The sequence below is a fragment of the Cynocephalus volans genome, chromosome 5 (genome assembly GCF_027409185.1).
Source record: "Cynocephalus volans isolate mCynVol1 chromosome 5, mCynVol1.pri, whole genome shotgun sequence".
Lineage (NCBI taxonomy): Eukaryota > Metazoa > Chordata > Mammalia > Dermoptera > Cynocephalidae > Cynocephalus > Cynocephalus volans.
Window position 1 is genome coordinate 44,111,398 of NC_084464.1, and position 26,459 is coordinate 44,137,856.

The 26,459-nt window shown below is 52.3% G+C and overlaps 4 protein-coding genes across 10 annotated transcripts; 2 read left to right on the forward strand and 2 right to left on the reverse strand.

The window, feature by feature from the left end:
- Positions 1 to 379: 379 nt before the first annotated feature.
- PRRT1 (proline rich transmembrane protein 1) lies at positions 380 to 2,985 on the reverse strand. Its single transcript, XM_063098126.1, has 4 exons — positions 2,967 to 2,985; positions 1,536 to 2,074; positions 689 to 874; positions 380 to 556 (listed from the first exon to the last, which is right to left on the reverse strand). Exons 1-4 carry the CDS (start codon positions 2,983 to 2,985, stop codon positions 380 to 382), a joined length of 921 nt encoding a protein of 306 aa, XP_062954196.1.
- Positions 2,986 to 4,712: 1,727 nt separating this feature from the next.
- Positions 4,713 to 14,808, forward strand: PPT2 (palmitoyl-protein thioesterase 2). 5 transcript variants are annotated; one of them, XM_063096426.1, is made up of 10 exons: positions 4,713 to 4,817; positions 5,352 to 5,401; positions 5,709 to 5,921; positions 6,173 to 6,326; positions 6,949 to 7,044; positions 7,134 to 7,241; positions 8,476 to 8,559; positions 8,679 to 8,763; positions 13,724 to 13,778; positions 13,976 to 14,808. In XM_063096426.1, exons 1-10 carry the CDS (start codon positions 4,808 to 4,810, stop codon positions 14,117 to 14,119), a joined length of 999 nt encoding a protein of 332 aa, XP_062952496.1. In that variant the 5' UTR covers positions 4,713 to 4,807; the 3' UTR covers positions 14,120 to 14,808. The 5 variants fall into 5 exon arrangements, with proteins under 5 accessions (XP_062952496.1, XP_062952497.1, XP_062952495.1 ...); XM_063096427.1 differs by lacking the exon at positions 5,352 to 5,401 and having other exon boundaries at positions 5,731 to 5,921; XM_063096425.1 differs by lacking the exon at positions 4,713 to 4,817 and having other exon boundaries at positions 5,119 to 5,401.
- AGPAT1 (1-acylglycerol-3-phosphate O-acyltransferase 1) lies at positions 9,076 to 26,008 on the reverse strand. 3 transcript variants are annotated; one of them, XM_063096432.1, is made up of 8 exons: positions 25,705 to 26,008; positions 25,037 to 25,083; positions 21,513 to 21,721; positions 21,156 to 21,289; positions 20,641 to 20,816; positions 20,382 to 20,477; positions 20,184 to 20,256; positions 9,076 to 9,499 (listed from the first exon to the last, which is right to left on the reverse strand). In XM_063096432.1, the coding sequence occupies exons 2-8, from the start codon at positions 25,055 to 25,057 to the stop codon at positions 9,444 to 9,446; spliced, it is 765 nt and encodes a 254-aa protein (XP_062952502.1). In that variant the 5' UTR covers positions 25,058 to 25,083; positions 25,705 to 26,008; the 3' UTR covers positions 9,076 to 9,443. The 3 variants fall into 3 exon arrangements, with proteins under 3 accessions (XP_062952502.1, XP_062952500.1, XP_062952501.1); XM_063096430.1 differs by lacking the exon at positions 9,076 to 9,499 and adding an exon at positions 18,383 to 19,648; XM_063096431.1 differs by lacking the exons at positions 9,076 to 9,499; positions 25,037 to 25,083 and adding an exon at positions 18,383 to 19,648.
- Positions 16,334 to 18,464, forward strand: EGFL8 (EGF like domain multiple 8). The gene is made up of 8 exons (XM_063096433.1): positions 16,334 to 16,505; positions 16,730 to 16,852; positions 16,933 to 17,045; positions 17,141 to 17,236; positions 17,339 to 17,509; positions 17,600 to 17,679; positions 17,749 to 17,902; positions 18,101 to 18,464. The coding sequence occupies exons 1-8, from the start codon at positions 16,405 to 16,407 to the stop codon at positions 18,145 to 18,147; spliced, it is 885 nt and encodes a 294-aa protein (XP_062952503.1). The 5' UTR covers positions 16,334 to 16,404; the 3' UTR covers positions 18,148 to 18,464.
- Positions 26,009 to 26,459: the final 451 nt, after the last annotated feature.

A 26,459-nucleotide genomic window follows, 5' to 3' on the forward strand; every position in this document is an offset into this window, starting at 1 on the left:
CCAGAGCTGGGGCGGAGCTTACTGGGGAGGCGGGGCTTTGGGGACCAAACTCCGGGCTGCGGGGGAGGGATAGAGGGAGCTGGACTGGGGTCGCCGCACTTTAAGAGGGTGCGGGCCTGGAGGGGCTGAGGGTCTGGCGTTTGACGGGAATCCCGGAAAGCGGCGTCCCTGGGGGCGTGGGCTTTAGAGGGGTTCCTGAGGAACTGGATTCGGAGCATGCTCGCAAGGCGAGAGGTTCCGTGGAGGCGGAGTTTAGGATGTATCCAAGTCCCGCGGCCCCAGAGGCGGGTGTGCTGGGCGTCTATTGGGTCCGCAGCATGACTGCAAAACACGCCTGGGAGGTCGAGGGGCGCAGCGTGGGACCCGGCCGGGGGCGTCTTTAGGGATCCCAGTAGTTTTCGTGGTGCTGCGCGGCGATGATGATGACTACGGTGAGGATGGTACAGAGCACCATGGCTGCGATGCCCACGGCCAGGGAGATAAAGGAGAAGTTCCGGGCTTCGCGTGAAGCAATCTCGGCCGACACCATGTCTCCTCGGGCCAAGGCCGTGCGCACCTACGAGGGAGGCGTGGGGGAAGGGGTTCAGAGAGCTGCTGCCTCGCTCAACGCCTCAGGCTCCCTTTAAGATGATCCCCAGAACGGCCACCACTCCCGGGGACTAAGAAAAACAGAGTCCCACTCCCGCACCTGCACTGCCTTGAAGATGGCGATAATGCCCGTAGGCCAGAAGCAACAGATCGTGGTCAGCACGGCGATGGGCATGTAGTCGTGTGGCGGGCGCCTCGGCTCCAGTAGGGCCAGCCCTGGGCCCTGGGGCGGCGGGGCGAGAGTGGAGGTCACTCCCGTTCCCCCCGGAGTCCCGCCTGCATAGGGCTGTGGAAGGAAAGTTGGGGGTGCGGGGGACGTTACCCCAACCCTCCTCTCCCTGCCCACCAGTATTCGGCAGCTGGCAGGGAGCTTTAAAAGCACAGTTTTTACCCATCGCTTCACAAAGAAACTGATTACACAATACATTCCAGAACTCTCATTAATTCCACCTGGGACACTCTCCTCTCCTCGTTGCGTCATTAACCCTCATATTCTTGGGGGTCTCCACACTCTCCGCCAAAGTACAGCCCCACCGGCGCTGTCCTGGCCTCATTTCAGACCTTGCTTCTTCCTTCCAGACACCTACCCGCCCCCCCATCCACTTAGTCCCGGGCTTCTCCGTCATCCCCCTTGGTTCCCAGCTTCCATTTCTTCCCCTCCCTCCAGGCGCTTTCCTTCTTCCAGACCTTTCTGGACCTCTAGGCTCAGTTCCCTCTCCTAGCCCCTCACTTCTGACCCCAACAGAACCCCAGGCTCTCCCTCACCCCCCCTCCCGCCGCCATTCTCAGGTCTTTCCCTAGTCCCTCCCCTTTCAGGCTCTGTTCTCTAGGGCTCTTCCCAGGAATACCGCCTGGTCTCCGGGCCCTGTTTCTTTACCCCACAAGTCCCCGGTGTGTCCCCAGTTTCAAATCCTGTTTCATCATGCCCCTGTTTATCCCGCACTCACCGTGCCCACCGGGTAGACCGGCACGTAAGCAGTGCAGGGCTGCAGCTGCAGGGGGTAGCCGGGCGCTACGTAGCCCCCCAGCGGCAGCGTGCCCACCGCCCCCGCGTGCGTGGGTACCACGAAGCCCGGGGCCTGGGCAGTCTGGGCTGGCGCCGGCGGGGGCGGGGCGGCGGCAGCAGGCGGTGGCGGGGGAAGTGGGCCCTCGAAGCGAGTCTCCTGCAGGTAAGGGTCGGGTGGCATGCGGGGCAAGGTAGCGCAGCCGGGTGGGGGAGCCCCGGCGGCCGGGCCGGGCGGGGCGTGGTGGGGGGGCCGCGGCAGCGTGGCGGAGGACGAGGGACCTCGCTGAGCGGCGGCTGCGGAAGAGGCCAGGCCACCTGCCCCTAAGCGCGGGAGGGTGGCGGTGCCAGACTGGTGGTAGTGGTGGTGGTGGTGATGGTGCGAGGAAGGGGCTGCCTGTGGGGGCGGGGCGGGGGGTTCGGCAGGGGGCTGGGGGGCATTGTACGGCGGTGGAGAAGTGTGAGGGACTGAATCCGGGAGGCCTGAAGGCGGTTGAGCCATGGAGAGAATAAGGGGAGAGATAAGACAGACAGTGATGAGATGAGGAGGGGTATGGGGAGACACAGACAATCAGGGATGGAGAAAGAGTGGGAGAGAGACAGAGAGAAAGAGAGATGGGTGAGAAGCCATCTCTCATTTGGGGGCAGGAGAGGGGTTGTATCTAGGCCATCTACTCCCCGCCCTCAATCTAGTTCTGAGGTCACAAATCTCTGCTCCTCTTCCTTCTTTTTCAGCAACATGCACCCACAGACCCAATCTCCTGTATTTGTGCTATGGCTGCCTTTGGGCTGGCCTATCTGAGTCAGTCCTGTGTGTATACATGGGTAGACATGCACCCTGTGTTGATGTGTGCTCAATTCAACAGTTGTGTAAACACATGCGGGATGACATGTTCCACTCTGCCTTTCCTTCAGTGGGGGGTAAGGAGGGGGAGGGTGCCCTAGCCTCTCTGGGAGGCTCAGGACCTCTCTTAGGGCAAACAGAGAAGAGTTCTCTGGATTTTACTCCCCTGACAACCCCCATCTGATCATGTCTCCATATTTCCCCACTGGATGTCTCCATGTGAACCAGTAATTGTCCATCTGTCACTCGCAATGATGCTACCCTGCAGTACCTGGATGATGCTAAGGCACTTTGTACCTCCCTCACCCTCTCAACCTGTCCCCCTGCCCATGTTGTTGGCAAGGGGCTGAGAGGCTGAGTAAGGAAGAAAGGAAAAGAAAGGGAGATAGAAAGAGAAGGGGACTGAGGGGGGCTCAGAGCTGGAGAGAAGGGGAATGAAACAGAACCACCCGCTAGGGAAGGGTAAGGGAGGGGTGGGGGGGTATCAGGAAACGGTGGAGGGGGCGGAAGGTTTTGTTATTGTTTTTTTACCTGACTTTTCGGATGACATGCTTGCAGTCTCTCTGGGACAGGGTCCCTGGAGCCGGAATCGGGGGCCTCAGCCAGCGCCGGAGTCTGGGTCCGGGATGGCGCAGCCGGCAGCAGCGCAGAGATGGAGAGATGAAGGCAGCAGCGGGGGGCGGAGGGAGAGCGGGGGGCGGGGGGGGAGCTTAAAGGGACCGAGGTGAGGGAGGGGGAACGCTTCAGACGTCCCCCCACTAGGTCTCTTTCCGCTCTCGGACCACCTCCTTCCTCCTCTCACCCCGCCATTCAAGCCCCTAGTTTGGGCTCCCTTGGAGTTGTCATGGAAACAAGGAGGCTAGACCAGGCGAGGGGGTTGGGACTAAGGGAAAGAAGGAGGAAGAGAGAACTCTGTAGACTCGCTGTAGTGATTATACTGTGGGAGGAATAGAGCAGGTTCTCTATGGACTCAGTACCCCAGTTCTCTCCAGACGGGTTCACCCAGGCCGGTCTTCCCCTCCTCAGCTTCGCTCAGAGCTCCCTGCAAGCTGCCAAGATCTTCTCCCAGATTCTTAGCCCTCGTTCCTCCTCTTCAGAAGAGATTACTGTGTCAGAGAGAATTGTGCAGAGTTGAGAATTGCGATGGTCTGAAAAGTTTCCAGGGTACGGTGGATCAGCCACCTTGGCAGTAAAGTGGGAGGCTCAGATTTATAATTCAGGGGTAGCTGAGCCTTATAATTCAGGGAATTTATAATGCAGGGGGAAGAGGAACAGAGAGAGTTTGGGGAGATGCATAGATACCTTCTTCCTCAACGATTAAGGAACTGAAGCGCTTTGGGAGAGGGAGGAGATGACTTAACTGCTCATTTCTGGCATCTCGGTTTGGGAATGTGTGCTTGTTCCCCTTCTCCCCTTTGCTTGTTGGGTTGCTTAGAGTTCCTGGGCCAGTCAGTGTTCAGACTCATTCCCCAAATCCCCCTACTCCGACCACCACCCCCGCCAAGACGCAGCTCTACCTCCTGCGTCGGCCGAGGCCACCGTTATTGCAAGCTTTTTATTTGCTAACTGCATCTTGGGAGCGCGTGGGTGGGGAGGGGGTGAGATAGGCTGCGCACCGAGATTTACACCACTTGGGCGTTTTGCAAAAACACAGCCAGAGAGAGGATTGTTGTTATATCCGCCCTCCACTCCCCTTCCTCCTCCCCATCTTTAGACTAGTACTTCCCAGACCTCGCCTGAGGCAGTCTGTCTTGGGGCTGTTTCTCCCTGTCCGAGTCCGAGCGGAGACTTCGGAGGCCCTCGCTTGAACCAGTCTCAGGCCCCCAAAATTTAGATCACGACCTCATACTGGTCATGCTGGTTTCTCAGGCGTTCTCGAGAACCCCTAACCCCTTACTCCTACTCCATCCTCACTCTACACAATTCCGAGCGCGAATTAATTGATTTCAGTGAGAGAGACGAGTTTAGACTGAGAAAAGACCTTGTGAACAGAGGGAGGGTCTCACGCTGATAGATCCTTTTCTCAAGGGAAACGTCTTTAAATGCTAAAAGTCCTAACAAGTAAAATCCCTAACTGGGGCCCCAGGCGCAGAGGTGCGGGCGCCTGGACTTCCGGAGTCTGGATGGGGTGGAAGGTCTGGGGCAGGAGCTCTGAGGGTCGGATTTTGGAGGTCGCTCAGGATGAGATTGGTTAGAATCACGCGGGCATGAGTCAGCACAGCCCCAGAGGCCCTCCGCCCTTTGTGGGGTGGGTCATTTATGGGGAGGGGAGCAGAGTAGGGCAGGAGAAACTGGGCCAGGCTGCTCTTAACTCGAGGGGCCTCAAGGACTCTCCGCGTCTCTGCAGACAAGGGCACTACACGCACTTCAGAATGAAGAGTTGTAAGATGCCGGCCTGGGGAAGGCGGGCGGGCTGGGTTTGAGGGGTACGCCCGGGCTAGCTCCAGCCTACCAGGCCAACCCCGCGAATCACAAAATAGGGACTACCTTTCCCCAGTCTATTCCCCCCCCCTCCGCCCCTTGGAGACGGAGAACTTCTTGTTCCGCTTCGGAGCCTCACGCCTCCACTGGGAAGAGGGGCGGTTGAAGGCGGGGAAATCGGAGCCTAGGGTCGCTGGGAGCAGGCGGGGAGAGGCCTTCTTTCAATTCCCAGATATGTTTGCTCCCTCTCTCTCTCCCCCACCGGCCTAAATGGATCGCTCCGCCTATTCCCTCCCCATCTCCTGGGGCGCAATGGAATGTTCCGTTGCCCCTCCGGTCTCAGGCCTGCGTTGCGGGGGACGCTCGCACTGTTGCTAGGGAAAGCCCCGGACGTGACGGCTTTCCGCGACCCCGAGCAGCCCTCCTCCCGCCCCTCGCGACCCGTCCTTCCCCGGCGCGCTCTCTTACACCCTTCCCCTCCCCCTTGGGTTCCAGACTTGGGAGAAGTAAACAGCGGGTGGAGGAGGCCTACGGACCCAGGCCAGGTGGGAGCTTGCACTCTCCAGGGGGCCTGGGCTGCTGCTCAGGGGTCTTGCAAAACTCTGGGTTGTGCCTGGCTGGGGTGATGCTTTCGGAAGATCCTGGGCCTAGGGACCAGGTCCCGGAGCTCTGAGTTTGGGGCGGGACTTAGGTTGCGCGTTGGTGCGTCAGCGTGGGAGGGGGGTGTGTTGGTTGGGAGAGGACTGGAGTAAGTTGAAAGTAGGCTATTTTGTGACAAGGACATGGTGCGGGAGGGGGAGGCTTGATGCCGGGCGTCTGTTCCGAGGGGAAGGGGTGTCATCTCTCTCACAGGCCCTCATCGCCCGCTTCTCAGGCGGGAGCATGCTGAGGCTCTGGGGGCAGCGGCTCCCCTCGGTGTGGGTCCTGCTCCTGCTACCGTTCCTGCCGCTGCTGCTGCCCGCGGTCCCCGCGCCCCACCGCGCTTCCTACAAGCCGGTCATCGTGGTGCACGGGCTCTTCGACAGTTCGTACAGCTTCCGCCACCTGCTGGAATACATCAACGAGGTCTGTCAGGGGACACCCGGGTGGAGGGCATTGGAGTTGTTTACAGTGGCTGGGGAGGGAGATCGAGGAACTTAATGCCACCCCTCTGGGCCTGCCCAGCTCCTCAGGGAGCTGGTGCTGGCATGGGGAAAGTTGGGGGAAGGGATCCCTGATTCTAGCAGGGCACGATAGGCATGTGGACGCTGGTCAGGGGGTGGTGTGTGCGGGCTTTATAGCCCATCCCTGGTGGCTGCATTGCCCTCTTCCCACAGACACACCCCGGGACTGTGGTGACAGTGCTCGATCTCTTCGATGGGAGAGAGAGTTTACGGCCCCTGTGGGAACAGGTGCAAGGGTTCCGAGAGGCTGTGGTCCCCATCATGGCAAAGGCCCCGCAAGGGGTACATCTCGTCTGCTACTCGCAGGGTAGGTGACTCCCCTCCCCAACTCCTAAGCCCCGAGGCTTGATCCTTACCTGAGAGATGCTTCCTAGTGTCTCCTTTTCTGAACCACATTGCTCCAGCTGAAGCTCTGGTACCTGAGCCCTTCCTTCTGACTTCCTTCAGCATCTGGGTCTTTTCTCTGGGTCTTGAATGTGGGGGAGGCTCCCTGCACTGTTGTCCCTTCTTTCCCCCATGGTTCTTGGACTTATGGGCTAATGGGGCAGTTAAAAGCATCCTGGAGTTAAGAGTCAGGAGGCCCAGAATCTAATTCTGGCTCTGTCACTTACATTATGTATAATGTGTGATTTTTGGCACAGGGTGTGCCTGCCTTCTCTTTTTTTTTTTAAAAGATGACCGGTAAGGGGATCTTAACCCTTGACTTGGTGTTGTGAGCACCACGCTCAGCCAGTGAGCGAACCGGCCATCCGTATATGGGATCCGAACCCGGGGCCTTGGTGTTCTCAGCACCACACTCTCCCGAGTGAGCCACGGGCCGGCCCGTGCCTGCCTTCTCTAAGCCTCAGTATCTTTTATGTACAGTGTGGTGGGGGGCTGTTGGCCTGGCTATCCCTAAGGCCCTGCCCAATGTGGTGTTTTGCTTACAGGGGGTCTCGTGTGCCGGGCACTGCTCTCTGTCATGGATGATCACAATGTGGATTCTTTCATTTCCCTCTCCTCTCCACAGATGGGACAGTATGGAGGTGAGTGGGCACTCTGGGCTCCATAGAAGGCCCTGAGTTTTGGGGGCACAGAGGTTTGTGGCCACTTGGCACTGCCGTTCTTTTGCCAGACACAGACTATTTGAAGTGGCTGTTTCCCACCTCCATGAGGTCTAACTTGTATCGGATCTGCTATAGCCCCTGGGGCCAGGAATTCTCCATCTGCAACTACTGGCACGGTGAGTGGGGGATGCTGAACTGGGGCCTCTGTGGAGAGGGCACTGTGGAGGGTAGGGCTTGCTGTTCCCACCTCTACCATAACCAACAGCAATGATGACAATAATGATAACATGTTTATTGAGCACTTACTGTTTAAACCGGTTTAAAGTACTTTGTGTGTAGTACCCTGTTGCCTAAAAGAGTATAGTCTGATACAGGGGTTGGCAAATCTTTTCTGTAAAGGGCCAGATAATAAATATTTTTGGCTTTGTAGGCCATATAGTCTCTGTCATAACTACTCAGTTCTGCTGTTGTAGTGTGAAGGCAGTCATAGACCATATGTAAATGAATGTTTCTGTGTTCCACTAAAACTTTGTTTGCAAAAACAAGTGGCAGGCTGGATTTGGTTCATTGGTTGTAGTTTGCCAACCCCTAGCATAGTGTTTAAGGTTGTGGATGCTGGGGCTAGAGTTTGAGGCCTGGTGGTGCTGGGTGACTTTGGGCAAGTTACTTAACCTTTCTTTGACTCAGTTTTCTTATCTGTAAAATAACAACATAGCATATACCTCATAGGGTGGTTGCGAGGATTAAATAAATTAATGAATGTAAGGCACTACTTTGAACAATACCTGGCTCATAGTAGGTGCTAGATAAAAGTGTTTGCTATCATGTTTACAATTATTATTATTATTATTATTCCTTTAGGCAGCTGGTCACTACAGGGATCAACCCTGGACCTTGGTTTGCTTTTTGGTTTTTTTGGCTGAGACATTTATTTTCAGCATTAAAGGACTGGTCCGATCATTCTGACCCCCTCTGAATTCCTTTTTCTTTTTTTGGTGGGTGGCCAGTTTGGGTATCAGAACCCTTGACCTTGGTAATAACACCACACTAACCAACTGAGATAACCTGCCAGCCCTGCCTCTGAATTTCAATAGACTAATTTATGGAAAAGTTTCCTGACTTGGAATTACAAAGGGCCCATAGGCAGGGTGGGTCCCTATTCCGGGAACCAACACTTGTGTGTTGACAGGAGAGCTCCTAGCACATTTCCCACTTTGCTTCTTTAGAAAAGCATAAAAGAGTCAATTAAAATATTAAAAAAACAGCTGATCGAGGTTCTTCCCTGCTATTGCTATTATATTGCTATCTACCTTGACTATTACTGTAGCCTCCTGATTGGTCTTCTATCCTCTGGTCTTGCCTCCCCTTCCTGCTTCTCTGACTATTTTTCTAACTGATGTTTGTACCCAGACCCCCATCATGATGACTTGTACCTCAATGCCAGCAGCTTCCTGGCTCTAATTAATGGGGAAAGAGACCATCCCAATGCCACTGGTAAGATGCCAGGTTCCAACCTGGATCCCCTTTTCTGCTTCCCTGACCCCCTGTGTTCCTCTCTGCAACCTGGCCTGACTTAAGCAGCTGACTAAAGCTCTCTTCTTCCCACCCTGTAGCTTGGCGGAAGAACTTTCTTCGTGTGGGCCACCTGGTGCTGATTGGAGGCCCTGATGATGGTGTTATTACTCCTTGGCAGTCCAGGTAATAAGGGACTGTGTGGCCTGAGATTGGCTGAAAACACCCCCTTCCCCCCATAGAGCTATGGCTGGGTCTGGAGCTCACAGACCCCTCAAGCCCATTGGCCAGACTGGGTCACAAACCCTTCATACGCAGGTCTATGACCTAGATAACTGGAAGAAAGGTCCTTGGAGCCTTGGTTGAAGAAGGAGTAGTCTTTATTTCTGCGCACGCACGCACGTATGTCTAGGAGCTAGGCAGTCCAAAGAGAACTCAGAAACTCAACTGCTACCAGCAAAGTCCAAAGAAAAACTGAACAGCTGCCAGCAAAGTAAACATGCTCTTTTTAGACGTGAGCTCTCTGCCGGCCCTGAACTGCTGCTCCACACACACAATTTGTTTACAAAGAATGTGCTGCATCACACCCAACCAGACCTGAGGTGAGGGGGCCTGACCAAGCTATTCTATTTTCCCAACAATCCACCCTTTCAGGGTCCCTCGCCATACAATCTATTCCACGATGTTCCCTTAGCAAGGATAAATGACCATTACATTTATATAACCTGTTGTCTGTTCAATATGCCTTAAGGCTTGTAGTTCTGTCCTTTTAACTATTAGCTGCATATGTCTGGTTGGTAGTCATCATTGGTGTGATTTTTCCATGGGAATCTTGTAGTCATATTGATGGGAAGTTCTACGCACATTCAGTAGGCCAACACACCGATCACGTGACTCTGGTGCAGTTCCTGCAGCCACAACACTATGGGTGAAAAGACAGAAGGGTTATTGGTACCAATAGGGGAAGTTCTCACCCCTCTGGTAAGACACATGCCAGTTTAACATCCTGAAAAAGGATGGTTGCAGGAATAGGTATCTTACCTGGTTTATGATACCATACTTTATCTGCTAACACTTGGATTTGTAGGTTCTACATGTAATAGTATAGGGGAACTCATAATGGGCCATAATAATACAAATGTGCCCTTTAGAATAGAGTGCTTATCTGTTCCAGGCCATGTTACCTTTACTTGAGGAGGCCAGGTACTTGTCACCCAAGGTGAAACTTGCAAGCCTTCCTCTAATCCTTTTCCCCAAGGCTGTATTAGACTTACCCAGCGTGTATGGGGGCTTTTATTCCCCAAGGCCATTCCCATTGTACTGTCTGTTCCTGTTGCAAACAGGTTGGGGCCGGTAAGAGAATATTTCCATTCTTGCCATATCCTGCCAACTACACCAATTGTAGAACCTAGGGCTGGGTCTGGAGCTCACAGACCCCTCAAGCCTGTTGTCCAGACTGGGTCACAAACCTTTCACATGCAGGTCTATGAGCTAGGCAACTGGAAGAAAGGTCCTTGGAGCCTTGGTTGAAGAAAGAGTGGTGTTTATTAACACGCACTTGGTTGAAGAAAGTGGTGTTTTTACACACACACGCGCGCGCGCACGCACACGAGTCTAGGTGCTAGGCAGTCCAAAGAGTTACTCTGAAACTCAACTGCTATCAGTGAAGTCCAAAGAAAAACTGAGTGGCTGCCAGCAAAGTAAACATGCTCTCTTTTTAGTTTTGTTGCTATTCTTGTGTGCTGGAGAGTTGTGTGAAGCAGTGGCCCTGAACTGCTGGCCGGCAGAAAGCTTGCATCTAAAAAGAGAGCATGTTTACTTTGCTGGCAGCTGCTCCCATCCTGCATTCATCCTGTCACTCAAGACTGAAACTTGGGAGTCATACCCCAGTCCCTTGTGTCTAGCCAGTCACTAAGTCCTGCTGACTGTACTACCTCTTCATCCCTACCACCACTCCCCCTGACTAAAAACTTTTAATTTTGAAACAATTACAGATTCATAGGAAGTTGCAAAGATAGAAAAGGGAGGTCTTGTGTACCCTTCACTCAATTTCCCCCAGTGGTTGCACCCTGCATAACTATAACACAATATCAAAACCAGGAAAATGACATTGGGACAATGTGTGTGTGTAGTTCCATGCCATTTTATCACATTTCCTACCACCTCTACTTACCTAGACTATTGTAACAGCCTCCAGCCTTGTTCCTCCCTCTTATTCCTCTGGAACTATGGAACTACATACCTGTCTCTGTTACAGGTGTTCATGAGTGATCTGAAATGTCACCTGAGCTGCTTTAGTCACTCAAATATTTTTGAGCACTATGGGTCCAGGCACTGTTCTGGGCCCTGGAGATGCAGTGGTAAATAAAAGAGAAGTTCCTGGTGTTAGGTAGCTTACATTCTAGTTGGGGAGACAGATAATAAATGTAAATATATATGTCAGGTGATGATAAAACAAGGCAGGGGGAAGGATTAGATGATGACTGTGGCTTGTTTTGTATTTTATTTTTCTGGCAGCTAGCCAGTACAGGGATCAAACCCTGGACCTTGGTGTTATCAGCACCATGCTCTAACCAAATGAGCTAACCAGCCAGCTCTGGGGCCTGTTTTAAATAGTGGCAAGTTCTCCTGGGAGAGTTGACATTTGAACAGAGGTTGAAGGAAGTGAAGGAGGGAGTTGCCCAGGGTGGAGTAGTACCTGCAGAGGCCCTGGGGCATGCATGAGGAATAAGGAAGCCAGTGTGGCTAGAGCACCAGGAGCTTGGGAGAGGGTGAGAAGGTAAAAGACGTAGCAGGGGACCAGTTAAATGACATCAAGCCTTTGTTGGCCAAAGAAGGCCCTTGATTTTCTTTTTCTTTCCTTTTTTTTGGGGGGGGGGTGTGGAGGGGGCAGCTGGCAGGAATGGGGATCTGAATCCTTGGCATTGGTGTTAACTCTAACCGAGTTAACTGGCCAGCCCTCTTTTTCTTTTTTATGATGATAAAATATACATAACATAAAAATTCCCATTTTAACCACTGTGAGTGTACAGTCTGTGGCTTTAAGTACATTCACATTGTTGTGCGACCACCACCAGCATCCATCTCCAGAACTTTTTTTTTTTCTCCAAACTGAAACTCTGTACCCATTGAGCAGGAACTCCTCATACCCTCTTTTCCCCCAGTCCCTGGCAATGAGGCCCTTTGATTTTTTTATTGAGTGAGACAGGAAGGCACTGGAGGGTTTTGAGTGAAGGAGTGACAACCCTCTCTATGTTGTAATAGTAAAATGGTAAGGGATGGGTTTTATATACATTATCACAATTCACATCTACAACAACCCTATGAATGATAGTAATAGCTTATGGTTATATAGGATTTTTATACCCCAAGTCACTATTTTAAGTTTTCATGTATTAGCACATTTATTTAATCCTCACAAGAACCCTATGGGGTAATTACTATTATCTTCATTTGTCATATAAGGAAGATTAGATGCAAAATGATTAAATAACTTTCCTACATTCATAGGAGTTAGTAAGTGGGGAGATCAGGCTATCTGGCTCTTTACCACAATGTTTTAATTTCTCTCTGTGAAGGAGGTATTCTCATATAGGATAATAAGTAACATCTCAACCACACACAGTGGGGAATGTGGCAGAGCTGGGGCTCACGTCCAGACCTATGTGCCCCTATTGCTTTCCTACACCTCCTGAAATCCAGCCCCTCAACATGGCCTCTAGGCCTCCAACCTATCTCCCCCACATGCCCAGCTGTGCCTCACCTCTATGCCTTTGCTCTGCTGTCCTTTGCTTGGGACAGCCTTCTCCAGGATCATTGCCGGGAAACCTTTGTTGATGCTCTAAAACTAGGATAGTGGCCTCTCCTCTTTGCTCCCACAGTCCATTGGACTTAACACTGTTAGCATTTCTTCAGTTATTCAGGGCCAGTGTCCACTCAGTGCCCATGCCAGTTAAATATTCCTTTTTTTTTTTTTTTGGTGGCTGGCCTGTAGGGGTATCCGAACCGAAGACCTTGGTGTTATGAGGCTATGCTCTAACCAACTGAGCTAACTGGCCAGCCCAGTTACATATTCTTCAAGTAAAAAATTTTTTTTTTTTTTCGGCTTTTTCGCGACCGGCACTCAGCCAGTGAGTGCACCGGCCATCCCTATATAGGATCCGAACCCGCGGCGGGAGCGTCGCTGCGCTCCCAGCGCGGCACTCTCCCGAGTGCGCCACGGGCTCGGCCCAAGTAAAAAATTTTAAGACCTTTTTATTTTGAAAGAATTTCATAATTAAGAAAAGTTACCAAAATAGTACAAAGCATTCTTGTAAATTCCTCACTTAGATTGCCTAAATCTAAAATGTAAACCATGTTTACATTAAAATCCTTTTTCTGTCTCCCTAAATATATATATATTTACATATGTTAATATTATATATATATTAATTATTTAAACATATATTACTTTTTTGATGTGAATAAAACCTTTGAGAATGGGTTGTAGACCTGATGTCTCTTTACCCCTAGAAATACTACAGTGTGTATTTCCTATAAACAGGACAATCTTTACATATATACAATATAATTCTCAAAATCAGGAAATTAACATTGATACAGTACTCTTATTCACATTGTTCCAATTGTCCATATAGGAAAAAAAAAGTCTAGTGCATAATGCAACCCAGTATCATGTGTTGCATTTAGTTGTCATGTCTCCTTAGTTCCTTTTAATGTGCAGTAGTTTCTCAGTCTTTGTCCTTGACATTATTTATTTATTTATTTATTATTTTTTATTCCAGCTGGCCAGTATGGGGATCAAACCCTAGACCTATGTGTTATCAGCACCATGCTCTGACTGAGCTAACTGGCCAACCCCATGACATTGATATTTTTGAGGCATATGGACCTGCTACTTTGTAGAATATCCCTCCATTTGGGTTTGTTGGATATTTCCTCGCGACTAGATCCAAGTTAAGCATTTTTGACCGGAATTCTACAAAAGTGATGCTGTAGCCTCAGTGTATCACGTCATGAGGTACATGACATCCAGAGTGTCCTCCCTGCTGCCTGTCTCCCCAACAGGTGTGATTCCCTGAAGGACCACAGCCCACCTTGGTTTTTCTCCATCTCTTCTGATAACCTTCCCCAAATCTCTTTGTAGCTTTTTTGGTTTCTATGATGCAAATGAGACGGTCTTGGAGATGGAGGAGCAGCTGGTGAGTCCTCTGGATTACTTCCCCTCTCTTCATCCACGAGCCCACCTCATTCTGGAGCCCTCCCTGCCACTGACCCCCAAGCTGAAGGGTTCACCTTGTGGGGAGGGGAAGAGGGCCCAGGACACCAGCAGTAATTCACTTTGTTTCTCCTTGTGTCTTTTCTTCCATGCTTCTGTGCCCCTTCGCCCACCTGGAAGGTTTATCTGCGGGATTCTTTTGGGTTAAAGACTCTTTTGTCTCGGGGGGCCATAGTGAGGTGTCCAATGGCTGGGATCTCCCACACGGCCTGGCACTCCAACCGCACGCTGTATGAGACCTGCATTGAACCTTGGCTTTCCTGAGGACATCCTCAGGGGTCCCCAGGAGCACTCCAGCCCAGAGACCAAGTGGTGGCCTTGGAAAGCAGATGTCACGTTCTGGTGTGCCTGTGACCACCTCATTGCTCCCACACTGCCCCCCACCAACCAGGGCTCTCAGAACCCTCCTCCTGTGTTCCTCTGTGAATGACAAGTCCTGGTCTCCCCTACCTCATGTCCTCTTGTTTGGGGGATTGCTCCATGCTCTCTCTCTTTTTTCCAAGGCTGAGGCTGGGAAATGAGAAACCAGGTTTTTAACTTGTGGCTGCTCGTGCTGCTGCTGTTCCTCTGTATCTGGCTCTACAGGAGGAGAACTCAGCCCCTGCCCACCATAGGGGTCTCCTTCCAGGCCACTCAGGACATTTTTAGCTTCTGTTCTTCTCATGTTCCCTTTTTTTCTCTGAACTCCCCTGTTGTCAGCTCTCCCAACCCCCAAGAGGGACTACCCATGGGGGTGGGCTTCTGAGGCTCCCCTGTGGGGACAGTTCTGTTCTTGAAGTGTCAGTGTTGGGGAATATCTGTGGCCTGTGAGGCCCATCTCAGGTTTGGGGATCCCCCAGTCCCTATGATCAGTGTTGGGGTACCCCCTGGGAGCCTAGTTTGAGGCCCCAGCCCCTCTTAACTACTCTTGAATGGGTGTTACCCTGTGTTTATGGAAATAAAGTTCCATTTCCTCAGTGTGGCTTGGCTCACTTCCAGGTGAAGGGGACCTGGCTCCCCAAGAAGGGTGGGGATGGAGAGCTGCCTGGTCTGGGGTGGGGACCCCCTTGGTGTTTCCGCTCTCTCAATGCCCATTCTGTATGGGTTCCTGATTCTCTGCGGGTTCTTTCCTGCTGAAGACAATTCTCTTCCTGTCCCTGCCTAAGATTGGGGGTGCTGAGCCTGGGGCTCCAGTGGTTTGGACTTCAGCCTCATGGATGGAATGTGCCTGCCACCCCCAGGCTAGAAGAGGGGGCTGAGGGTCAGGGTGGCCATTTGTCATGCCCCTTTTCGATCTTTGTAGGCCAGAGCTGGGTGAGGGGTGGACAATGAGCCTCCTCTTCCTTGAAAGAAGGAATTTTGGCTGAGACAATAGGGCCCTGTCTTCTCTGGCATGGGGGGCAGTGTCTGAGTCAACTCTCTTCCCTTCCCAAGCCCTAACAAACGTCATTAAGAGATGGGGGCAATTTTCCCCTTGGTGCTCCCAGCTGTCCTCTGCTCCTTTGTGAGGACTTGCCCTTCTTTTTTCAGTAATCTTGTCTTTTCTCCCATGACCTTACCCTATTTGTTCCTTGCCAGCTCTGTCTCTCCTCCTGCCCCCTAACTCTCCTCCAGTCTCTGTTGAGTTGAAGGTGGTGGATGGGGGAGGGCTGGGGAAGTGGTCGTGTTATAGAGCCATTAGCTGCTGCTGATTTGGAAATAGGGGGCCTCAGAGGGATGGGAAGATACTTATAGGAGGCCCTTTGCTGGGGTCAGGATGAGGGGAGTGGGATTTGACCCCACTGACCTGACCAGGCTGCAGCTAAGGCTTGTGGGAGGGGGCAGGAATGGGAGGACCCTGTCTGGCCCAGCCCTTGCTCTCCTTTCCAGCCAACCCTGGCCCACCCACCAGTCTGAGCTGCTGCTGCTGAGGCTGATCTGTCTGAAGTCTCCCAGGGGGACGGGAAGCCAGGTGGTAATTGGGGGAGGGGAAGGCAAGTGGCAAGAGAATGTCAGTGGGGAAGAATGGGGGTCACTCAGAGCCTAGGGTGGGTGTGGGTTGGAGAGCATTGTGAGTGAGGGGTGTGTGTCCGGGGTGTATGTGATGGTGTGGATGTGTGAGAGTAGCAAGAATGTGTTTAGGGTAGAGTATTTCCAGGTGCAAGGTGTGAGGGTGTATATCTGGTGTTTTGAAGGTATGAAGATTAAGTTATAAGGGAATGTTAGAGATAGGAGGGTCATGAGGGGAGGGTTAACTATGTGTGTGTACCTCCAGGTTGTGCAGAGAGAACTAGGAATGGAAAGGGAAAGATTAAAGGGGCGTTGGTGGGAGTGTGTTGAGGTGTGAGCCTGTATGAATGCTGAGTGGATCATGACATGCTAAAGACAGGATGGTATTAGTTAAATGTACATGCAGGTGTAGACAATCCTGGTGGCTAGTATGTAAACGTGAGTGTCCTGACTCCCCTTAGAGGGCACCAGCAGACTGCTCTTGGAGGGGCTGGGTCTGGAGAAGTTAATAAGAGATGGGAAGGGCATCCATTTAACCTCTTCTTGCCTGCAGCCCACGGAGCCTGGAGTCAAAAAGAATCATGGGGTCCGGGGCTGAGCTGTGCACTCTCTTAGGCAGACTGTTGTTCCTCCTGCTACTGATGTCAGGCGAGGGGGCCAAGGATGAATCCCTCAAAGAGAGGTGACAACAGAGGGGGTGGGATGCGGGGTGAGGTCTTCACCGGAGCCTTCTGCTGGGGTTGGGGCTACACAAGAGGTGACACAAAAGTGGAAATTTTAGAATGGGGGCGAGAAGTTGTTGCCTCCAGTGGGGACTCAGTGGCCCCTTGAGGGAAATGGGACACCTGGCTCCCCAAAGCCTGGCTCACTCAATGTCTCCCACCTCCTTCTCTGGCATGAATGCAGTCAGGGGGTCTGCTCTAAGCAGACACTGGTGGTCCCGCTCCGCTACAACGAGTCCTACAGCCAACCGGTGTACAAGCCCTACCTGACCCTGTGCGCTGGAAGGCGCATTTGCAGCACCTACAGGTGAGGGTGGCGAGCTGGGACTCCCAAGAACCCCGACCAGGACCCGTATGCTGGGTTCAGAGCCGGGCGCTGTGTTCCAGGACCACGTACCGCGTGGCGTGGCGAGAAGTGAGGCGGGAGGTGCAGCAGACTCACGCCGTGTGCTGCCAGGGCTGGAAGAAGCGGCACCCGGGAGCGCTCACCTGCGAAGAAGGTGAGGCTGGGTCTTCCAGACCCTGGGGGAGGTGTTCCCGGCGGAGCTGGGAAGCCAGGCCGTTCGGGTCTGAGCCCCCCTTCCTCCGCCCGCAGCCATCTGCGCCAAGCCTTGCCTGAACGGAGGCGTCTGCGTTCGGCCGGGCCAGTGCGAGTGCGCCCCGGGCTGGGGAGGGAAGCACTGTCACGTGGGTGAGTCGGCTTGCCCTCTGCCCAGCGGTGGCGCCCGGGCCTCCCCAGCCAGCCGGGCGCCTGCCCCGCCCCGCTCTCAGCCTCCCTTTTCCTGGTAATTAGACGTGGATGAATGCAGGACCGGCGTCACTCTATGCTCACACCATTGTCTCAACACGGCGGGGAGCTTCACATGCGGCTGCCCCGACGGCCTGGTGCTGGGCCCAGATGGGCACACCTGTGTGGAGGGGTCCCCGGAACGCCCAACTAGTGCCAGCATCCTCAGTGTGGCCGGTGAGTGGGCGGGAGGACGGGAACACGGGAAGGATCCTGGGCCGAGGCAGGGGCCGGCTGTGGTCACACTCTTGTTCTCCTTTGTCCTAGTTCGGGAGGCGGAACAAGATGAGCGCGCCCTGAGGCGGGAGATTCGGGAGTTGCGAGGGCGCCTGGAGCGGCTGGAACAGGTGAGGGGAGGCTCCTGGGGCCAAGCCGGCCTATATCGCCAATACCCTGAGGCGGTTCTGCCTTTGCAGTGGGCTGGTCAGGCCGGGGCCTGGGTCCGAGCTGTGCTTCCCATGCCACCCGAAGAGCTGCAGCCAGAACAGGTGGCCGAACTGTGGGGCCGGGGCGACCGGATCGACTCTCTCAGCGACCAGGTGCTGCTGCTGGAGGAGAGGCTGGGTGCCTGTGAGTCTTTATGCTCCTCCTCACCACGACCTCTATACCCCCAACAACTTTCCCCACCATTCTCTTCTGGGATCCTGTCCCCTGCCCAAGAGTTCCACTTATTGTTGGGTGCGAGTGGCAGTACTGCCCACTCCAGGCTGGAGGTAGCCCCTACAAACCACAGCCACTGTGTCTGCCTATCTCCTTGTAATTAACCAGGTTCCTGTGAGGACAACAGCCTGGGCCCTGGTCTCAATCATCGATGAGGAGCAAACGCAGAGCCCCTGCCCCCTAATTTATACAGAAACTGGACCCACTAATCCTCTGGGATTGGCTGACTGGAAGTTGCAGATAAGGCTATCAGCCACCAGGGAGCAATGAGCAATGGACACTTCAGAGAGCTGAAGAAAGGAGGAAAGCGGCTTGGCCCACCCCTGAGTCATCTGGCTGGGGGTAGGTTGCCTGGGCTAGGATTCCTTCTTCAACTCCTTAAAAAATGCAACCAGCAAGCACCCAGATCTCTCTCTCTCTCTCTCTTTATTCTCGGTTTCTTGCTGTTATCCAGATAATTAATAAAAACCAACCAACCACACAAAACTGGGTCCCACCCTCTTCTTTTGTTCCCAGCCTACCTCTCCAATTGTGGGAACAGGTCTGGAGTGGGAGGCAGGGAGCGTTTAATGCCACCAGGAGGAAATGAAAACTGGCTCAGAGAGGGGGAAGCCTCAAATGAGAAATAAATTAAAAGCCCTCCTATCCCCTCCAGCCAGGATTCAGTTTCTTTCCCCAACTCCCCAGGGGGAAGTGAGTGCAGCACCTGAGGTCTGCCTCTTCCCCTTGCATCTGGTTAGAATGGTACAGCGGGGCTGCAGGGGGCTGGGTGGGGCCAGGACCACTGAAGAACTGTACCATGGGGACAGGGGGAAGCAGAAATGTGGAGACCAAACTGGCATCCAGGAGTACGTGTGACCCTGGGCATCTGGCAAGTGCAGGGATGAGACCTCTGAATTAGAAGAGTCTAGCCCCCACTGACAGGAGCCTCCACTGGAAGGGAGGGTGGAGGTGCTGTGGAAAGTCCCCAGGATGAGCTCGGGAGGAGTATTCCAACTATCAGCTTCCAGCCACAAGGTGAGGAGTCCTCCTTGGAAATGGATGAGTCCACTGAATGCATAGACTGCGGGTAGGGGGAAGAACTGTTCCATAGAATGGATGAGTCCATAGCCAATGTGGAGTGGAGAGAAATAGAAAACCACAGAGGAAGAAGAGTCCACTGGGATGGGATGGAATGTTCCCCACCCTTGTGTAGGCTGAGCCACTCAAGATGAGGGGAAGACAACTGTCCCACAGACAAGATGGCAAGGGTGGGGACCAGAGTGGAGACTGCACGGAGGCAAGAGAGTCCATGGTGGGGCAGGGACGGGGCAGGGAATGGTGCTGTATCCACATTCACTTCAGAAGTTGAAGATTCCAAAGAGGAGAATAAGTGGGGAGAGGGGAAACAAGGAAGAGGGCTTGACCCTGCTTCAGGGCCCATTAGGTTGGCAGGTGTGGGGAGGAAGATGGAGATAGATGGGAGGGGAGCTCAGAGTCGGGCCTCGCCCAACCCCCCAGGCTTCTTCAGATAGTCACCACCACCCCGGCCATCAGTGGAGATTTCCCGGAAAACGGTGAGCATGGAGTGCCGGACTCTGTCAGCCAGAGCTGGGACGTCATCTGGTGTCAGCCCTTCTGTGGGTACAGGGGGTAACACCCGCACCTGACATTGCCCTGGGGCAGGGGGAGCATCATCAAGGCCTGTCCACCCAGGTCTATGCCCAGGTGGGGCCCACCTTCTGAGCAGTCCTGCTACTCTTCTCCTTAATCATTCAATTCTCTTTGCACAACCTTGGACAACCACCCCTCTGCTTGCCAGCTGCCACCTGTTCTCTGAAGCCCTCCTGTACAAAGCCTTCCCCCAACCCCAGTCCAGACACCTCCTAAGCACTCTTCCAGCCCCCACTGTCTGGGTTTATCATTTACTGCAAAGTGTTATTCATTACAGCTTTGCAAACACAGGTCTTATCTTTCCTGCTAGATAGCAAGCAACAGCCCCTCTTGGAGAGACCAAGTGTTACCCATCTAGCAGGGTATGGTGGGTACTTAATACTTATTGACCCCTTGATATGGGGTCAGACTAGATGACTTTGTGAACACCCCACAGCTCTGACACTGAATGATCCCTCTGCCTCACAGTGACATCCTCCCAGACTCTCTTATGGCCTTTCTGGCCACACCCTACCTCAGACCTGCTCAGAACCCTCACCAGAGGTGAAGCGGCGCTCCTTCTTGCAATAGAAGTCTTGATAGGAGGACATGACTATGGGGACAATGGGAACCTGGGGAAGGGGTAAAATGGATCAGTCCACAGCTCCCTTCTGAGACCCCCACAACAAGCCTCTGCCCAGAGAGGAAGGAATGGTGGCAGGCAGGGACTGAGCAGCAGAAGGGAAGCAGTAATCACCTGGGCCTGCACTGCAAGATGGAAGGCTCCACGTTTGAAGGGCAGCATGGAGCCATTGTGGTTTCTTGTTCCTTCGGGAAAAACCCAGACTCTCACCTGGGAGAGAAAGAGTCAAGGAAGATAAACACATATGGAGGAGTCAGAGTGGGTACAATGCTGTAATGGGACCTCTAAGGCCCACTGGCCCTACATATCAGTTTTATTTACAAATATCCTACTCCCCTGCCCTCTAAGCCCCCATTTCTCCAGGATGACTCACGTCCTGGGTGAGCAGGGTCTGGGCAACCTCAGACATGACACTGATGGCATCCCCTGTGCGCTTCCGGTCGATGAAGATGACTCCTGCCAGCCAGCAGGCGAGCCCAGCAGAGCCAGCCCACAGTAGCTCACGCTTGGCAATGGGCACACAGCGGCCTGGCAGTACTTCCATCATCCCTTGGGCAGAGGCGGGGGTGGAGTGAAGATCAGGGTGGAAGCAGAGTGTCACAGCAGGTAGCCCACCTCACCCAGGCCATCACCCACACTAGCAGGAACTGGAGATAAAGGAGGGGACTGGGAAGGGGGAGCCCCGAGTGAAGGAAAGGGTGACTAAAGGTATATGTACCGTGCTTATGAGGGCAGCCCTACTGTAGGGAAAGAAGGTCTGAGGAGGGACGGTGAAGAGTAACATCCCAGAGGAGGGGGAGTTGAGGATCTCTAGGGGACGAGATTCTGGGAAAGGCTCTAGGAGAGAAGGCATGGTTCAGGGAGATGTGTCTTGTAATGGGGCCTCACCAAGCAGGTCAAGGGAGCTCTGGTGGTTGGAGACAACGACATAGGGCTGTGAGGGAGGGAAGTGGTGAGCCCCTCGCACCTCCACTCGGATTCCGTACAGGTATTTGATGTGGAGCAGCATTAGACGCAAGATCCTGTGGGGTCATGGCAAGGGGTCCAATGGGATCCACTGATGTCCTCCTGCATGCCTTAGCTACCCCCACCCTTTGGTCTTTCTGGCTAACTTTGCAGTCCTCTTCCTCTTCCCTGTCTCTGGGCTCTCAGTCCCTTCTACACACATTGTACCCCATCCCCCCACATCCACTACTCACTTCTCACCCTTAGGTTCCCTCATCACCCACCACCCCTGCCCCTCACTTCATGTTCTCAACGTTGCGTCCTCGCACAGCACACACAGGAATGGCGAGTACAGCCAGGAAGAGGATCCAGCCATTGTAGAAGGCCATCTTGAAGAAGTACTTGGCACTGGGGCTGCAGAACCACAGTGTGGGCAGCAGGAAGAGCAGCAACAGTAAGAGCAGCAGCAGCACCGTCCATGCCCCGGGCCACAGCTCCATTCTGGTCACCTGCAGGGAATGGGGCAAGGGAGAGTCAGCCTGGTTTCCAGAGGGGAGCAGGGTGGGCAAGACACAGAAGGCCGGGCTGCTGCAGGTGTTATGAGGACAAGGGCCAAAGATACAGGGTGGGGGCAGGGCTCCTGTTCAAACCTTCTCAAGAATCCTCTCTAGGATGGGGGTGGTGGGGTTAGGGAGCTCTCCCACCCCTCTCCCTGAAGGCTCAGATATATTCAGACAGACAACAGACATGAGACATGGATAACCACAACTCACAGATACATGATAATAAAATAACAATACTAATGATAGTGAAGGTCTTATGGTCTCTACCTGCGCTGTGTAATACAGTAGCCACCAGCCACATGTGGCTACTGAGCACTTGAAACGTGGCTAGTCTGAATTGAGATGTACTGGAAATATAAAATACACATCATATTTAAAAGACTTTGAAAAACAGAATGTAAAATATTCCATTAATCTTTTATATTGATTACATGTGAAATTATAATCTTTGGCATATATTGGGTTCAGTAAAGTATTATTATTAAAATTAATTTCATTCTTTCTTTTTAGCTTTTTTAATGTGGCTACCAGATGACTAAAAATTACATATGTGGCTTACATTATATTTCTGTCGGACGGCACTGGTCTATACATTATGTTAAGCCCTTAAACATGAGCCACACAATAATCTATAACGTACTATTATTATTTACATTTTATAGAAAATAGGTACAGAGAGGTTAAATAACTTACCTGAGGTCATACAGCTCCTAAGCAGTAGTTTCTAGATTAAACCTAAGCAGCCTGTGTTCCTAAGTACTCAGTTACGCTGGCACCTGTATGTATATATACATACACGTACCCAGCAGACAATAGTGTAATGACAAAACACCCACAGACATACACCCAACGGCTGAATGGCAAGAATAAAGGCTCATGTCACTAATGCAGACACACACAGCCACACAAAGAATGACACACACACACACACACACACACACACACACACACACACACACACACACACACACACACAAATATACTATCACACCCAGTGACAGATAAAGGAATGTAAATGCATAACCTAGAAAAATCCCTCTCCACACAGGCGAACTTCCCCATTCTTAGATAAACCCATGGACATATGCAGAGTAGATACATACACCAATCCTGCCTCCATAAACAGGCAAACAAAATCCCACTATCCCCTTCCCTTTCTTCTAGTGACACAGGAGGCAATTTGGACAGGCAGGTACAGTGCGTAAGGCCTCACCAAGTGAAAACAGGAGGGCAGAAAGTGTAAGGGACATCACACCACCTTCCCTGGGAGAGGAAAGGGCTCAAGAGGAAGAGGTGCAGGCACATAGAACCTGTCTTCTAGGTTCTTCCTCCTTCCTCCATTCTGTCCCACTGCTGGGGGTAGGGTCACAATTCACAAGAAGGGTGTTCAGGCAAATACCTGTCACTCCCATGGAGGCCACGGGCACTTCCTTCCCATGACAGGAAAGGCTGTGCTCAAAGGTAAGCCCATTGCCAAGTGTGAAGGTAACAGGCAATGGAGGAAACAGGAGACACTGCCAGCTTGAAAACAGTAGGCTTTCTGAGCTGCTCCATCCTACTGCCCCTGAAAGTTGAGACCAGCATCGCTTCTCCCTGGACTATTTGCAGTAGGCTCCTAACTCTTTCCCTCCAATCTTCTACATTGCAACCACAGAGATTTTTTTTTTTTTTTTTTTTTTGATAAGGGACGCCACAGAGATTTTTCTGTAACGCAAACTTGAGCATCTCCCTGTCTTGCCTCAAGGCCTTTCCTCACAAGTTGACTTCTTACATCTTCATCAACATTCCCACAAAAGCCTCCAGTCAAACTGGTTTACTTCAGTTCCTCAGAGACACTATGACCTTTCATGCTTCTGCACCTTGAACACGCTGTTCCCTTTGGCTGCAATGCCCTTCTGCCTCTTCTCCTCCCTCACACAGCTCAGTGTCACCTTCTGAGGTCTTCCTGAGCCCCTCCAGGCCTGTATTTCCATTATATTTTCATCTTGATCAGTGGTTCTCAAGGTGTTGAAATGCAAATTCTTGGACCTAACACCAAATCTACTGAATCTGAATTCTGGGCACTGGGCCCAGTGATGTGTAATTTAACAAGCCCTCCAGGTGAGTCTGATGTGCACTTGGGTTTGAGAACCACTGATCTTAACACCACACTATGTGTAACTGCTCACTGGCATTTCAGTTTCCCTCCCTAGGCTGTAAGCAGATTGAGGACAGGGACACTGTCTTGTATCCAATGCCGGGACAGTAGGAGGTGAAACAGTCACACAATAAACATTTACTGAACAAATTATAAGGCTGTGTACACACCTACACGGCCACAGTTAAGGACAGAGATGGCTGTTCTGATCATGAATCAGCTACCCTCTCGAGGAATATTACCTACTAAAAAAATAGTCTCTGAGAATGTAATGAATACACCACACCTAACAGTAACCTACTCTGAATATATACAAACAATACACAGCCATAATGAAGGCAGAGTGACAACAATCATGCAGATGTCATCTCAGACACCAGAGAAACATACAGAATGGGATCAACATGTCACAGGGAAAAGATGCTGCTGTCATCAAATATGTGCCCACAATGCAAAGAGTGGGGATAGATAATGTCCATAAACAGAGCTGATGGGAGTTCACAGCAGGGCTGACCCTGTGTTCACTGCTGACCCATGCACTGAGTTCAAGGACACAGACTGTACACAGCCACTGAAGAGATAATGTGTGTGAAGAAACACAGGCCAGGGAGGTCAGCAAGGTAAGGTATGAGGGATGGTTCTTTGGGGACTTGGAACCCAGATACCTTCTCTAATAGTTGATATTAAGAGTGACCCTCTCTGGACCAGAAATGCTCAAGGATTTATAAACAAAATGGAGTGCCAAATAGATTAATGAGTATACATCTCACAAAATGTACTGAAAATAAATTTATGAAATAAATAGTATGTGTAACCAGGAGCACACATACTATGGAGATGTCACATCAGTGTATCATGGGAAGGGGCAAGCACATGTGCAGTGTGAACCATGACTGGGAAAACACAAACAGGCCAATCCAATCACAATACGAGAGTGTGTGCTATTCAGCCAAGCCATGGGATCCCACACATACAGACATACTGCATACAGCGAGACCATGGACAAAACAAGTGAGCCAAACAAAATAAAGCATATAATCTTTATATGCCAAAGTAAACATGCAAAAACATAAACGTGCAAGTAACATGAAACCACATAACAGGTGCAATAAATGAAAACTCACACATATGCAGTACTCGAACATGTCAAAACTGGATGTGAGACAGGATACTGGATGTGAAACATAGACAGAAGATATGAGAATGGACAATTCTGATGGAAAATAACATATCATTTCTCCACCGCTATGGACAGCATAGGGACAACCCAACTGCACATAAGCCATTAAACATGTCAAAGGCACACAGACTCCACGTAGAAAACATGGCTTCCCACAAGGCATCTGTGTGTCAGTAAGGGTCTAGCAGTGTGGAAGGCCACTGAGAAATAAGAGGTCCTGTGCTAGATGGAAAGAGGTGACAGAGGGCATTCCCAGGATGCAAATTCTGCTGGCCTTCTCCCCTCAGGACCCCTCAAGAGTCATGTGGGGTCAAAGGACAGGAAAAGGAATTGGGGAAGGTATAGGAAATTCCTTTTCCAGGATTCCCTGTCCACGCCCCCAGTTCCAAAATCTCGGGGCTTCCATCTCTCCTCCTTCCCATGCCTCTTCCATCCTTCCTCCCTCTCAGCCCCCCTCTCCTTTCCCCAGCAACCCTCTCCCCAGTCGGCCCTTATCTTCTTCCCAGTAACCCCCTCCCCAGTCGGCCCTCCCAGACCCAATCTCTCCCCATCCCCTCAACGTTCCTTTCTGCACCCTCCTCCCACCTCCTCCCATCCCTTTCCCGCCCACACCTCAGTGGGGTGGGGGGCCTGGGGGGCTGGCCCCCTCCCCAGCCAGGCTGCGGCAGCGGTGGTGGCGGCTGGCTGTGTCTCTGTCTCTGTCGGGATGTCGGTGCCAGGGGGGCGACGGGGCTTGGGGGTGTCCTAGCCTCGGCCGATGGAAGGAAGGTGGGAGTGGGAGGTTGGGCCCATAGCGGTAGGAATGGTGGGGGGTTGTCCCCCCAGCACCCTCCCTCCCTCCCCGCTGTCTGTCTGAGGGCTGGGGCTGCTGGGGCCGCTATCTCCCCCCCGGCCCCGCTCCCCACTGCCTGCTGGTTTCCGGGGCCGGCCAGGAAGTGGGGGGCGGTGACGGGCGGCCGGCTTTGCCAATCGCCTCCCCGAAACCCTGGCATCTCCTCCCCACATCTACCAGTGTCCTCTTGCTAGCCCCGCCCCAGGAGAGCTCAGGGGGCTCTGCCTCTGTCTCCGCCCCTCTCGGCCTCCAGCTGCATCTCTTTTTTCCTTCACCCCCCTTCAGCACACATAGCTCTGGATCCCTTGGTGTTGCATTCTTCCTTCGGCATAGTGCTTCACCTTTCTCCATCGGTTCTCCTCTTACTGCCACTTTTACTTGGTCTTTTTCTGGTTTCTTCCTTTCTGCTTAACCCCAGTATCTGCTGCTTACTCCCCGCAACTCTTCTCAGACCTCTTTTCCTGTCCTCCATTCAACTCTAAACATTTATCAAGCATCTACCATGTGCCAAGCTGAGTTCACCTCTCCTTTTTTT

Excerpts from the sequence above, each read along its gene's own strand:
- PRRT1 (XM_063098126.1), bottom strand. Across the intron at positions 875-1,535 it reads CGGTCTACCCGGTGGGCACG|CCCTATGCAGGCGGGACTCC; the intron begins GTGAGTGCGGGA and ends TTCCTTCCACAG. Across the intron at positions 557-688 it reads CCATCTTCAAGGCAGTGCAG|GTGCGCACGGCCTTGGCCCG; the intron begins GTGCGGGAGTGG and ends CCTCCCTCGTAG.
- PPT2 (XM_063096425.1), top strand. The coding sequence starts at position 5,174 with ATGTTCCGTTGCCCCTCCGGTCTCAGGCCTGCGTTGCGGGGGACGCTC. Across the intron at positions 6,327-6,948 it reads TCTCGTCTGCTACTCGCAGG|GGGGTCTCGTGTGCCGGGCA; the intron begins GTAGGTGACTCC and ends TTTTGCTTACAG. Across the intron at positions 8,560-8,678 it reads AGACCATCCCAATGCCACTG|CTTGGCGGAAGAACTTTCTT; the intron begins GTAAGATGCCAG and ends CCCACCCTGTAG.
- EGFL8 (XM_063096433.1), top strand. The coding sequence starts at position 16,405 with ATGGGGTCCGGGGCTGAGCTGTGCACTCTCTTAGGCAGACTGTTGTTC. Across the intron at positions 16,853-16,932 it reads CGCATTTGCAGCACCTACAG|GACCACGTACCGCGTGGCGT; the intron begins GTGAGGGTGGCG and ends GCTGTGTTCCAG. Across the intron at positions 17,510-17,599 it reads CAGCATCCTCAGTGTGGCCG|TTCGGGAGGCGGAACAAGAT; the intron begins GTGAGTGGGCGG and ends CCTTTGTCCTAG.
- AGPAT1 (XM_063096430.1), bottom strand. The coding sequence starts at position 25,057 with ATGTTCGAGTACTGCATATGT. Across the intron at positions 20,478-20,640 it reads AGACCCTGCTCACCCAGGAC|GTGAGAGTCTGGGTTTTTCC; the intron begins GTGAGTCATCCT and ends TTTCTCTCCCAG. Across the intron at positions 19,649-20,183 it reads GGAGCGCCGCTTCACCTCTG|GGCAATGTCAGGTGCGGGTG; the intron begins GTGAGGGTTCTG and ends CCCCTGCCCCAG.